Source organism: Cydia fagiglandana, chromosome 1 (assembly GCF_963556715.1).
Source record: "Cydia fagiglandana chromosome 1, ilCydFagi1.1, whole genome shotgun sequence".
Taxonomy (NCBI): domain Eukaryota; kingdom Metazoa; phylum Arthropoda; class Insecta; order Lepidoptera; family Tortricidae; genus Cydia; species Cydia fagiglandana.
The window spans coordinates 18,536,436-18,551,723 of NC_085932.1; the positions used below are offsets into that span (position 1 = coordinate 18,536,436).

Below are 15,288 nucleotides of genomic sequence, written 5' to 3' on the forward strand. Positions count from 1 at the left end.
CGATGAGTTAGCAAGATGGCTTATGGAGGCTTCGAATGATCAGAGGGGTGACCTGTATTTCGGAGGATCAGAGGGAAAATTCTGCCAGCCTTCTCAGCTCAGCCTTGAAACCCTTGCACCACTCAAGATTCCACTTTTATAAGAATACCCAACTGGCGCGAAGTGGCGCAGAATAGGGCAGAGTGACGCTCTTTTGTGCCAGAGGCCAAGATCCTCTTTGCTTTGGGTCACTGAGCCAGTGATGTATGTATGTACAAGGCTAATCGAGGCTTAAATATATAATTATGTATCGCATTAAGTGAACTGATAGGTCATTTACCTCGATAAGGCATTTTGTATTAGGCATGTACCTACTTACTGGCATGTAACTTTACATTTCTCTAATAATGTAGCGTTAGGCCATGACAATAAGAGTCTATTTCATATTAATATTTACCGCAACTACAGCAGGAACTGCTATCTACGTATGTAATTATGTATTTTTTACATGAAACAACTGAACTGATTTTGATAAATGAGGTGTCAATTTATTTGTCTTTGTAGCCCAGGTGACAAAAGCCACATTTTAACCGACTTTGAAAGGAGGAGATTAGGTACTTAAAGAAACAGTATTTTGCTTACTTATCAACTAAATTATTATTTTTTTAAATAAGGTTCCATTTGAAAATGTCGTTTTCATGTATTTTATGTAATGTTCATTCATTTAATACTCGATAAATAGAACTATTCTTTGCATAATATGAGCTCATTAAGGTAGAATTGTTGGGGCGCTTTAGTTTTTTTTCCACAACTTCCACAGTTTTTGTCGGAAATGTAAAATTTAAATTGTGATATATAGTTGAATAACAAGTTTTTCAAATGTTATACGCAAATTTTTTTTGACGGTTTTAGTTTAGCTATAAAATTGATACATATCTACTTTTTCCATAAAAAGTGGTATTTCGTTGTTTCTAGCTCTGAAACCGTACATTTTTTTTACAAACAATGTTAAGGTGAATCATAATACATTTAATAACCTTTCATTACATGTAACTCACGTGTATGTGAGGCTCGTGGTATAGCTATAATTTACATTTTACGAAATTCGGCAGTGATTATTTATATGACGTCATTATTTGTAACTGAGGAACAACAGCGATGGTCTCCCGGCAGTTTTAGACTCCAGGTCATATTGCTAATAACATACTAGAAGCTTATGCGGATTATCCTGAAAATGACCAATTTTGATTTTTTTAACTTTTATGCATTTGTATGGGCGAATATCTACATTTTGATGCATAATTTCCACATATTTGGTCCAATTTTGATTTTATTGATATCAGTGTATGGCTTGAGAAGTCATCTTTAATGTTGTAGTACATTGTTTTATCGTCTGACTTTTGGTTTGGTTGTAAAACCCAAATAATCGAATATTTATTTACGTGATTTTTATTATTTTGTAAATTTCTCTTAAACTGTTGCATATTTTGATACACTTTGTACAAACAAAATATAGTATATTTAACTGGCTTTCATTTAATACCCCACACGGGTATGTGCTATGCATAATTTGGGTGCAGTATGCAATATTCGCAACGAAGCGGGAGTCATTTTGATGACGTCATTCCGCTGAAGTAGATGGCCGGCGCCGCCGTCTCCCGGCAGTTTTGGAGACCCAATGCCATGCCCAACAACATACTAAAAGTTGGTAGCGGTTTCCGGCTCTGAACTATATTCCCATAAGGCATATGACTATATAGAGTGCATCGACTTAGAGAGGTTCTTGTAGGTTTTTGTTAGTCTTAAAAACACATTAAAATTCGTGTTAGGCAGGTGATTATACATAGACACGTAAAAATACAGGCCGCGTAGCCAAGATGCCAATCGCTAACGCTCCGTAGCGATCGAAACGCAACTGTCACTGTCACCCTCATGAGGAAGAGTGATAGAGATACATAATGCTTTTCGTTGTCGAAGCGATAGCGATTGTAACCTTGGCTAGGCGGCCAGTTTCTTTTTTTTTGAGTTACAGAGGTTCGTTAGTAATATCGATATAGATGTGGTAAAACAATACGACTATTTTTTCTAGTTGCATGGTCTCTCCGACCGCCAAGCGAACATCGCTTAGCGAGTACCTACCGCTAAGCGACTTTATCGTTGACAGCTTTTATCGCTGCGAGTAAAGAGTGCAAAGAGAGTCCTCGCCGGCAATGTGAACAGCCAGCGATCAACTATTAATATAGGTACCTATCTATTGTCTTTTACCGACACGGAATCTCTATCTTATCGCTTACACGCCCTTGGTGCTTGGACTAGTGCATATCCATACTTAATATTATAAAGGCGAAAGTGTGGCTGTCTGTTTGTCTGTCTTGTCTGTTACCTCTTCACGCTTAAGCCACTGAACCGATTTATTTGAAATAGGTATGGTATAGAGATTGGTATTATAGTCCCGAGGAAGGACATAGGATAGTTTTTATTCCAGAAATCATCCCTTAAAGGGGTGGAACTTTGTATGGGGACTTAACACAAACTGGACAACAAACTTTGTCAATAGGAACTGTCCCGCCCGCGCGGTGTAGCACCGGTGCTGGTGCACGATTTAGTTGGGTACATAGAGATAGTTTGAGTCCCGGGGAATGACAAAGGGTAGTTTTCATTCAAGAAATTACCCTTTAACTGATTGAATAAAATAATAGCTACCTACCTAAATTAATAATTCCACGCTGAAGATGTCGCGGGGAAAAGCTAGTATATATATAACAGAGATGAGCCACTGAAAATATTATTGATACACAATTATGTAGACACCTAACCTATTTTATATTAAGTAAGGATATATTATTATCACTGCCAAAATAAGGTTTAAGGTGCCGCCCTGTAGTAGTAGAAGGTATTGTGATAAATATTTTTCTTTCATATACCTATATACTATGGACATTCCTCGATGGCACCAAGTTGCAACCAGAAAGCGATGATCACACGGCAAATCAAATTCTGAAGACTATAGCAGCCACGTCAAAGGAAGATATACCTACCTATTCAAAGAATGTTTATTGATCCTATTTGAAAGCAATCCTACAATCATGATCATCATACACGCTATATTTGTTAAGATTGTTGTTATTTAATTATCCTGTGATTAATAATTTAATTTAATTTATTTAAGGCCAACTAAGGATCAATTTCGTCATTTTAATTTAAATCTTACAACAAATGTTAGTAGGATACACGCACAAACTTATTACATATTTACAGATGATGGTGTAATAACAACAATTTTGACAAATTTGGCGTGTATGACCATAATTGTAGGATTGCTTTCAAATAGGATGCCATATACAGGGTGGAAAGATAAGTCGGGCCCTGGAGGGAAACTACCTTAAATCCTTAAGCTGGCTCATTTTACTTAAAGGAGACATTCCTTTATTTTTAAAAAGAAACAAAACTTGGTACAAAATAAAAATTTTATGGTAGTCTCATTGCGGCCTTTGTATTAGAACAATAATAATCCAACCAAAATTTCGGGTCGACAATTGAGTCCAGGCCTGCTACCAAAACCTGATGTCCTATTTAAGGTGAGGCGGCACTAAACATAGGTCCGCTCGTGCATGGAATACTGCTGCCACTGGCTATCAAATCTGCTGCAGACTTTTTTTGGTCCGACTATCAGCTGGCAGCCCTGGACTCGATAGAGCGCCGGGCTCATATACTTTTTGGCGATGGCTGTCAAATCAAAGTTACAAAGCCTCGATCATAATATCATCGCCGACGAGTTACATGTCTATCGGTGTTCTATCGGATATATCCTAGGGAGTGCGCAAAAGAATGTGTTATTCCCACTAGTTACCACCAAGTTCTTACCAGTGGTAACTACTGGGCATTTTTTCCCACCTTTTACCACTGGTAAAAAAAATCCCACTAGTTACCACCAACTCGGCTTGGTGGTAACTACTGGGAATTTTTATTCCCAGTAGTTACCACCAAAATATTGTTAGAATTCAATACTAATAAAAACAGTATAAATAGTTTAGTATAAATGTAGCGTGCTGAAATAAATAATTATGTGTCGCTTAGTGATTCAGTAAACTGCTTTAAATGTGATCAAAAATATTAAAACAGTTTTACCGGTATAAGTTTAAAAACTAAAATAGAAGAGTCTCATTCTAGTTAACTAGAAATTAACTTATTATCCGAATAAAATGTATCTTATTAACTGTAAATTGAATTACATATTTATACAAACGAACAAACCAATCAGTCAAAAACGGACAGAACTGATTTCGTTTTATTATTTAGAGCTACTTCATTTCGTTCTATTATAAGTATTATAACACGACGCAGAGCTGGAATATGTAGGTATTCATAATTTGTAGTCAGGCTAAATAAAAGGGCATGGTTGTTATTAAAACCGCTTAGGGCGCGCTTCGGATGGGCTGACGGCTGACTGCTCGGACTAACCAGCGTAGGTTCGCATTCCAATTACGCTCGGGTACATCGCTCGGTCATGTTACGCTGGTTGGCTCGATTGCTTTTAAACACCCACGCTAGCGGGACGGTAATAACACTCTACCAGTGGGGCATCAGTAGTCAGAGGGTACACTTCTTTTTTTTTATTTAACTTTTATTCTTTTGGAAAATATGTTTATCGGAAGACCGTGTAAGTAATTAAAATCGCATAAAACAACCTTAAATTGAGTTTTGAGAATTGTACGTTTGTATAAATATGTAATTCAATTTACAGCTAATAAGATAAATTTAATCCGGATAATAAGTTAATTTCTTCTTAACTAGAATGAGACTCTTCTACTTTAGTGTTTACGCTTATACCGGTAAAACTGGTTTAATATGTTTGATCACTTTTAAAGCAGTTTACTGAATCACTAACTGATGTATAATTATTTATTACAGCACGCTACATTTATCCTTTAGTATTTATACTGTTTTTATTAGTATTGCATTCTAGCAATATTTTGGTGGTAACTACTGGGAAAAAAATTCCCACCTTTTACCAGTGGTAACTAGTGGGAATAAAAATTCCCAGTAGTTACCAGTGGTTTACCACAGGTGGGGAAAAAAATCCCAGTAGTTACCACCCGTAAGAACTTGGTGTTAACTAGTGGGAATAACCCAAAAGAATTGCACGACCTGATCCCACCTTTCCCTTTTCATCATCGGACGTCATAGAGGTACAATAATACACCGTGTTTTTTTTTATTTCCGTTAATTTCAAGGGTGCATTCCTGAGCTTAAATCAAATTACTTTCTCAAAGACACCAATATTCTAATTAACTCAATTTCGGAGATAATCAATAATTTATTTTTTTCCTATAAGGCCTCTACAAGCGTGTACACTTGCCTTAGTGCCGGTTTACATATTGATAAGTGTTTAAGAATGAGTTCATACATCTGCTATTAAACTTAAGTACAATCTCGGTCGATTTATGTTCAAAATAACATTGACATGTCACAGATTTCAATTGTTTGGTTGAGTTAAATGTAATGCCCGTGTTACTACAACGCTATGTGCTACATTTAATTACTTTTTAAAACTTAATATTTCTACAAAAAAAGGAAAAAAAGATTTTTTTTTAATCATCTACGCCATTTAGTTCTCTTAAGGTGGCCACTGACGAGCCTTCCAACAGTCCAAATAGCGTGGCTGCAATCCAAAATCGGTCCGTGAATGTCAAACACGTACAATGTTTAATATTAGGATGCCTTCCATTTGGATGAATCCATTGTAACGGCATCCATTTGGAAGGCTCGTCAGTGGCCTGCTTTAAACGTACTTATCCATACCCCGAAGGTAACGGAATTCAATAAAAACACGGTGTATAGAGATGACACGGGGGTGGGGCTAAACGACCGAACCAGATGCACTTATGGCAATTTCAGTAGGAGTAGCAGAGAAAGCGGTATTATTGCTTGTCCTTGTCACAGTCTCACTTTTTGTTTGTTCCCCACCAAAATTTATTTATATGGTTTATGGTGGGCAACAAATAACCCGACCGAATTACGTAGATTGTTTTTGGTATGTTGTCAGGAATGTTAAAACGTGTTTTTAATATTGTCGCTTTGCGAATGTTTTATCCCTCACGGAGGCACGCGTATAGCTCATCTATGTACCTAATACTAGGTCTATGTGAATGTCGGACGTCCAGGCGGGAGGAGCAAAGCGACTGCACCCGTTCGTTGTCAATATTCTATAGTTGGTCAAGCAGATCTTGTCAGTAGAAAAAGGCGGCAAATTTGAAAAATGTAGGCACGAAGGGATATCGTCTCATAGAAAATTTGAATTTCGCGCCTTTTTCTACTGACAAGATTTGCTTGACCATCTATATTTGTCCGCACAAAACGATTTGCCTCATCTTTTTTGTAAGGACGATTAAGGAATGGAATGCGCTCCCGTCATCTGTGTTTCCTGGGAAATTTGACCTCGGTGCAGTGGCGTAACTAGGGGGGGGTTGGAGGGGGCACGTGCCCCGGGCGCCGTCCAAAGGGGGGCGCAAAAATGGGCAAAAGACTACCTCTCCGCCTTGCCAAAAGCACAGCAGCAGGGATACTTTCGTCAGTCGTATTTACCACCACTGTGAAGTGTGAAATGTGGATGGTAATCTGGCCCACAGCTCAAAAGAGAAAGCCGATCTTTTAGGTACTCCTATCAAGCAGAGGGATATTCGGCGGGAGTTACTATGCTTTCATTTTATAAGGCGAGCGGGCTGAGTGCTTCAGAGCTGTGTCCCATGTTAGCGCGTCTTTTCCGTCAGGGGTCTCCTGTCGGGAAGTTACCATCTTATGGACTGTCCAAGAGACTACCTATGCAAATGGATCGCTAGCCCTTTGTCCGGCAAGCACATATATGCCGTAGTAGACGGAACCTGCTCCAATAGCAGCTGCTGCTGCGTATCTGTCGGACGACAGTAGGTACTGGGGATTCCTATACAGGGTGGCTAAAAATAACTACACTCCCGTTGCTAGGGAGGTTTTGGGATTTTACTGAGCAACTTTTACTACGGGACCAACCCCGATCTCGCGAAAAAAAAGTTTGCCTTATAAAGAAAAAAAAAGGTAAAGTACAATGAGCTGTTGTCTGAAAAATTGTTTAACATGCTGTCTAACTAGGCAACTGCCATCGGTTACAGCTTGCCATCACTGCACCGCTCGCCGTAGGCAGAGTGTTTATCCTCACACCCTAGAATCTAAATGGTCGCGCTCTGTGCGGTTTAAGAGGAATTCCCTTCACAGCGGGCGGGAGGAAATTCGTCGAGAAAAGGGAGCTCATTCACAATAAGTTAAATAAGATTCCCTTTTCTCGAGAGGCTACAGGCTATGGTGACCTCCAAAAAAGAAGTGTATACGTTTTAACCCTTTACCAGGCCAAGGGAAATATTCCACCCACATCTTATATCGGTTACCGTAGTCAGGTTTTAACTCCAAACCACCTACAAAATATTTTGTCAATCCCTGAAAATATTATTTTATGATCTTCATTCACAACACGCTTCTAAATTGCGTAATATATCTTTGGCAGCCATTTCAATTCACTTGAACGCTAATTTCAGCAAACTACGGAGAAATTCGAACACTTTCCATAATTTCTATGAAACAGAAGTACATAGATCGAACAATTTTTTGATATTTTGTAGATTTTGAGTGTTGAAAGCAAATGTAATCGTAAACATTGCTAAATATTCATGCATTATTGTGTATGACCAGAATTAGGATGTGGGTTGACATTATCCCATGGCCTTATTAGAGTTTAACTGTGTGGGAGCTATTTTTCCCATGGCCCGGTAAATTGTCTTGTCATGTCATAAAAACTCACGTAAGTAATAAAACAGTTTTTGTGTTCAACCTAGAGCGAATTCATGTACCTAGCTATAAAATCTCCTTTTAAAGGCTTTCCCTGAAGAATTTCTTCTTGTAGATAGTATCATAAAATTGAATAATTGTGTTGCTTTTAACCAAAAAGTAATGAGGTAAGTATTTAGTATCAGCATTGCACCCGTGCGAAGCGGGGGCGGGTCGCTAGTAATAATATATAAGACGGCGACATACCCGACAAATGTCGACCGTACCGTCCCTCAGGATATATTATCGGTAGTTATTTTATTATACTTACAAAAAATAAATACGTACCGAGAATGCCCTTAAACGAATTAGGTACCTACTCGTATTTTTGATACAGCCTGTATACTTAAAAATAAATAACAAAAACCAAAGAGCCCCAAAATCTAATCGGGTCATGGGAAGAATAGTTCCCACACAGGCAAATTCTAGCCAGGCAATGGGATAGAGTCATCCCACATCCTAATTCTGGTCATATCACAAGGACGCAGGAGTATTTAGCAAAATATATGATTATATTACCTTACAATCATTAAAATCATGAAAATAACAAAAAATGGTTCTATATATCTGCTTGTGTTTTTCTTAAATTCAGTAAAGTGTTCGAATTTGTAAACAAACCACTAACATCACTGGTCAAGTGGATTTAAATGGCTGCTAAAGATATATTATTGGATTTTGAAGCGTGCCATGAATGAAGATCATAAAATAATGTTTTCAGTGATTGATATAATGGTTCGTAGGAGATTTGGAGTTAAACCTTGACTATTATAACCGATATAAGATGTGGGTGGAATATATCCCTTGGCCTGATCAAGAATATAATAAGACAAAATCTAGTATGACAGTTCATTACTTAGACAGGCGATGGGATAACCGTAACCCACATTTTTATTTCTGGTTTAGAGGAAGATCTCCGACTTTCATAAATACATTTTTTACAAGGCGTTCAATACGGTTGCAACAGCATATAAAGTACGTATTAAGACACGCTGGTTCTTCGGGGCCTGGTAAAGGGTTAAAATGGTCGGCAACGCGCATGTAATATAACACCCCTGGAGTGTAGGCGTCCATATGATGCGGTGACCGCTTACCATCAGGTGGGTCGTAAGCTTGTTAGCCACCGATGTACCAAAAAAACACATACAGGGCGTCCCAAGACTATGGGACCCCAAGGGAAAGTACCTTAAATATCGTAGATAGGATATTTTGCTGAAAGAAGACATTATTTTAATTTCAAAAACAATTTAAACTGCATTCATAGATTTTTAAATAATTACATGGTTGAACCGGGAATCGAACTCGCTGCACGAGAAAAAAATCACCTGTAGTTTTATCATACCGATCGAAAGGATTCATGATAAGGATTATTTTTGGATGATTTTTTTTCTCGTGTAGCGGGTTCGATTCCCGGTTCAACCATGTAATTATTTAAAAATCTATGAATGCAGTTTAAATTGTTTTTTAAATTAAAATAATGTCTTCTTTCAGCAAAATATCCTATCTACGATATTTAAGGTACTTTCCCTTGATGTCCCATCCCATAGTCTTGGGACGCCCTGTATACACTGTATTTGTCTAAGTTATAAGTAAACTTTAATAAGTAACAAAGTGACCCTTTCGTTAGTTCATTTAGTTTGGGGGGGGGGGCGCAAATTTGGTGCCCCGGGCGCCATATCCTCTAGCTACGCCACTGCCTCGGTGTCTTTAAAGCAAGAGTGAATAGGCTATTATTACTTACTGAGCCGGTAAGCTCCATCATCTTAGGCTCTGTTTTCGCTTTCCATCAGGTGTGACTAGAGCCAATCCCCGTTTAGTTTATTATAAAAAATATATATACAAAGAGTACTATTGTATTATTTCAGTAGTTAGTGCCTATACCCAAAGTGCGACATAAAATAGTAGAAATTAAATAAACTGGAACTAAAAATCCACTACCACGTAAAAATCCACGTATGGAATACTAAATTGATGCCATTTTTTTAAGCATTTTACGTCAAAAAAGAGAGACAGTAACGTAGAAAGTGGCGCCCTTATTTATATTCTACTGGTTTTTGTCACACTGTAATTTGAGGCAGGAAATAGGCAATATTACGCAAAACCCTGCGTTAATAGCACATCCCAGGGCCTACCGCGAAACACGTAAATCGAAATATCGTTTTCTGCCTCTATCACTCATGGCCATTCGATCGACAGAGAGGCAGATAACGAAATTTCGATTATCACGTTTTGCGGTAGCCTATCTGTAAACATAGGCACTGTAAGCAAATCACCTTGATGCATCAATGTCATAGTGAAAATTGTCAAGAAACTCGGGGGGATCAGGGCTTTGCACATAGCAAGACCGAGCCGGGCCCGCACCGTGCCATTCCCGAGCCCTGGTGATGACATAAAGGTGGTCCTGACGAACCTTCCAACAGTCCAAATAGCGTGGCTACATTCCAAAATCGGTCCGTGAATGTCAAAAACGTACAATGTTTAGTATTAGGATGCCGTCCATTTGGATGAATCCATTGTAACGGCATCCATTTGGAAGGCTGGTCAGTAGCCTGCTTAACGCTTTGCATAGAAAAGGAAGCTCCGGTAGCTCCGGCGGCCCGGCCACAGCCCGGTCTAACGTGAGTCATCCTAAACTGGAAAAAAACCGGAAAAAACGAAATTTTGTGTTGTTTTTTGTGTGTGCGATAAGCATTTGTTTTTTTCCGGAATTTTCATCCCTAATTCCACCCAGTAATAAAAACTGACTTTTCTAAATATGGTTTAATTACAACTTGCGTGAATAGGCGTTTTTGAGCGTTCATAGGTGAATGTGTGGAGCGAGCATTATTTGACGTGTAGGTGTGGGTTCAACAAAAAGAGCGCTTGTCAATAAGGCGTTCGTGTTGTTAAAATTCAATTAATAATAGCCTTTATCGACCATCAACAGTGTAGTCCCCTTTTGATTGATGGAAATTGTCACATATAGTTCCACTACTCGCCGCCGCACCATGAATAGCGCTTTAGTTCATCTATCGCTCACAAGATGTCATTAATTCCTGTAAACGTATATATTGAAAAAAAAAAAGCTTTACTCTATGCTATAAAATACCCTTTCGCACGTCAAAAACTCCAAGATGGTGCCCAAGCCCATGGACAAAAAAGTCTAGCGATAGTATCCATGCCTGTCAAAATTTGACATTAGCAATCCACAGTTAGGTGACAACCGAACCAAACCGACTTAACCGACCTACCCCGAGTTCAAAGTCATTATAAACCGTATAGTAGTAATAAAACAAAGTTGATTTTTTCTTACTTATTTTTTCGATCACAAGTTTGCGATAGAACGCGATTCCATTGAACAATGCGATACAATCATCTGTTGATGTGATGTTGATTTGAAATGTCAGCTTTGCACAAGTGGAATAAGGCCCCAGGACCCCTATTCGACAAGCGACGTTTGACGTATCGTGTTGATCTCCCGTTGATGTGGGAAAAATCATAAGTTCTCGAATACGTACAATGTCAAAATTTGACATTAGCAATCCACACTTAGGGTGACAAGCAAACCAAACCGAACCACCTTTAGTTTAGAGTGGAGTTTTGGTTGTACCAAATGATATTATCCACCGTTGATGGAATCATAACTCAGTATGCGATAAAATCAACTGTTGATTTGACGTGGATGCGAAATCTGACAGGTTGTATGTGTCGAATTTGGCCCCAGTATATTTCCTCAGCCACGAAACAATCATCTGAAATGAACACACAAAAGTAAACTGGCACGCGTTTTCCCGGCATACTTTCACAAGTTTCCAAGATACAATAAACCCGAAATATCCACTCCTTTTGCCCACATAGCCGTGTTTACATCCGTAGAACGCCCTAATTAAAATGTATCTTACGTAATGGGTATAAGGTTAAATCTCCCGTGATAGGCGCACCCGTGACGTGGTACACTTGGCTGTTCGCCAGACTGCGTCTCGTGACGTCACGGCTGGGTTGCCCGTATGTGTAATGTGCTATAGTAACATTAGTAACACATCTAAGATGTGATGAGAGATACGTTGGGCAGCTGATTTGATAAGAATATTTTACCCGAGATTAATTTATAAATTAGTTTTTATTAACTTTACCTCGTTTATTTACCAAATGAATAAACCATTTTGTTATGAGGTTTAGGTATGAAAAAGGTTTCAACGTTAGATACGTAGGTAGGTCCTAGCGTCCTACGCATATATCGATAGTTGCAATTTTACGACTAATAAGTGCTCCATAATCTGAACATGCCTTGAATGGTAATATAGGCTTTGTTTGTCTGTAGGTATAATCGCCATAAACATAGTTCCATAAATAAACTTATAGATTTGATGAAAGGTTTTGGTAGTAAATTGACAGCTTACCTATTGGTTGACGCCTGCTTCTAATATCTCGCACCCGCACTGATAATTATATTGAACTAGAATTGGATTACGACAAACAGAATGAAGCCCTGTTTGAAGTGAACAGTTTACGGTGAGTTGACGTAACAAATTGGGCCGCCCAGTTAGTAAACTAATTAATTATATAATTAATAGCTAACTCATTCTAGTTTTGGGTATCCAGCCGGATGTTTAATGTAGGATGCTCGTTTCTCGTTTGTTACAACTCTTAGAAATGTGTATTGTAAACACAAATGTCTTGTTTAGAAGGTATTCTAGTAGGTATCCGTGTAAACGTGGATAGAATCAAACGTTTGAAAATTATGAATGGTCAGTACTTTACCCATAATATGTAGAAATTTTCCTGTAACGTCTTAAACCCAGCAGGTTATGGGCCCAGCCCAGCACGCTTCCACTGCGCATGTATTGTGTAAATTCCAAACAGTTCCATGGGTTTCTAGTACGCCCACCTTGCGGCAGGTTAGGTTCATGATTCAAAGCTCAAAACAGTACCTACTGTAGGTAGGTTGTTTATTTTTCTGGACTGGACTTGTATATTATTAATAAGAAAACGGAATATTTTTGATTCTGTACTACAGACTTAGGTATGGTTTTTTCTTAGAGTAGGGTTACTTATAAAAATAATTACTATATTTATAAGATGTATTGTACGTATATCTTAAAGAACCGATTAACAAACTAGCGACCCGCGCCCCGGCTTCGCACGGGTTATACAAAACTTTAACAAATTATACCTACACCTAAACCTTCCTCAAGCATCACTTTATTTACTTAGAGGTGAAAACAGCATGAAAATCCATTCAGTAGTTTTTTTTAATTTATTGCAAACATACATACAGTGTGTGAGTGTGTGTATAGTGATTTATAGTTTTCATGTACCTACATAGAAAAATTATAGGTACATTGGGACTACATTAAATGTATTTTTCACCTCAGCAGCTCGAACAAGGGTACTTTGCTTCTTAAAAACAGTGAGCAAAATGCGATTTTGCTCACTGAGTCATTTTGTCTCACTCAGTGAGCAAAACCGCATTTTGCTCACTGAGTGAGACAAAACGAGTGAGCAAAATCGCATTTTGCTCACTGAGTGAGACAAAATGTCATTCACGTGACCTTTATAGTCAAATGTCATTTCAACATGCGGGGTCTAATACAAGTTCGATATATTTGGGTTCTATTATCTCTGTCCCTCTAGATATGTTCTCACTGCTTAGGGTGAAAAATTTTGTGTACTACACGAGATCAAAGTTATTTACATCTCGTGCGCTTTTGAATCCCTTACTACGCTCAAGATTCTAAATTAGATTCACTCGCTACGCTTATATTATAGAATCTTTCGCTTGCACGGGACTCAAAATAAGCACTCGAAGAAATATCAAACTTTGATCTCTTGTTGTACAAATAACTATTTTTTTACTTATTACTTATTTGATGCGTATGAGCATAGAAGTAGGTAAGCCATCTTCATTTATATATAGCGATGTGTAAATAATACCGGCGCGGGCGTGACTCATTGTGTTTACTATGGCGCTTTATTAGCGACTCGGTAAGATAACCCAGCTGTCGGTCAATTCTCAATGGACTTTGTTTAGAATATTTACCTACTGATCTTTCTTATTATCTACACATTAAGTACCTACTTAAGTGGGTGTGATTGTTTTTTGATAACGTAAGCTTAATGTTTTAATTTTAGAAGATAATATAACAATAGACTCCTCGTCAACATATTTATCAACCCTTTAAGCATGACATTTATACCTATACGCATGCAAGCACACTTCAGCGTATTTGAAATGTAAAAGTGCAATGGTTTTTAGACTCGCATAACTTAGGTGAGTCACAAATTCATAAATAAACCTTAGATGCAAGATGCGTATTAAATATGTACCTACTGAGGTACCCAAATATACCTACCTTCTATGTAGCTCTACCTACTTACGTAGATTATAGATACTTGCTAAAGTTAATGAATGAATGTGTATCTTGCAACATATCCCAGCTTGATAAGTTTGAATTACTCAGCAGGTAGGTAATAGGTATTTGTAAATGAAATTGACAACGCGTTGCTATCTAAATATTTGCCCAAAATCCGGTACATATAAGTACCTAGTTTCATTTAGCACTTGCCTGGGTACCTCAGGGCAGAGGGACCAAGTGATACTGATAACATAGGATACGCGATCAGACCCCGATCTCCTTAGATCAGACCCATGGTACATTTTGGAAAAGGAGCTAGGCCCTAGCCAAGGCTATCCCAGTAGGTAACTGGAGTATAGTTGCCGTAAAAGGAGAGTCTATTTGCGCAAGCGTTGCGAAATTGGTATCATCCTTTATTTCGGGACGCGCCTTTCGCGGCGCGCGTATTTCGGGCGCGCTCGGGTTACCTCGCGAGAACTCACTTCTTTTACCTCTTTTGCTCTGCGAGATCACGGCTGTCAATCATTCTAACATTTTTAATCAAGCTGCGTAGTTATATAGGAATTATGAAATTTATGAACATAAGTTTGTTTATAACTTTGTCTATAAAAACGTATTATTAAATAACTGAATTTCATGTTTGTTAAATGATTTCAATCACTACCAAAAAAATAACAACTTTGCTAAAAAAATTACTTGTTTGTGCGTGCAGGTAATTGAACTATTTTTACTACTGAGTAGTATCAGATTATATACTTACAATTTTGTAAGCTACCTAACAACGGTTTATTTTTGTAGGTTGCATGAATTTCATTTAAAATGTAGGTAAATCGTAGATATATCTAGTTTTAAGAAGTTTATATTTGACCCTATGACTTCATTGACTGGTAGATTATTTTAGTCTATCTTATTTTGCTTCACAAAAATGATTTGTTCATTTCTTTGAATGTCGTTTATAATGTCGAACTAATTGTTGTTCCAGAAGTGATGCGCCGCGTGGCGTGCGCTGACGTGTGTCCCGCGCCGCTCGCGTCGCCTGCGCAGCTTCATCCCGCCAACAGGTAAACACAACCTCAACATTTCCAAAAGGCCTACTTACCAGATAACTTTATAACAAAAAACA

General features: G+C 38.1%; 1 protein-coding gene and 1 long non-coding RNA gene across 2 annotated transcripts in view; both read left to right on the forward strand.

Moving 5' to 3' along the window:
- The window catches only part of LOC134665567 (uncharacterized), a 34,607-nt gene that overhangs the window by 15,724 nt on the left and 3,595 nt on the right, over positions 1–15,288 (forward strand). The window contains exon 2 of the mRNA XM_063522542.1: positions 15,148–15,226. Coding sequence (XP_063378612.1) covers positions 15,148–15,226 — 79 coding nt within the window. The remainder of the gene's footprint in view (positions 1–15,147; positions 15,227–15,288) is intronic.
- LOC134665302 (uncharacterized) lies at positions 6,432–8,762 on the forward strand. Its single transcript, XR_010098354.1, has 2 exons — positions 6,432–7,830; positions 8,552–8,762. It is a non-coding gene; the product is annotated as an uncharacterized LOC134665302 (long non-coding RNA).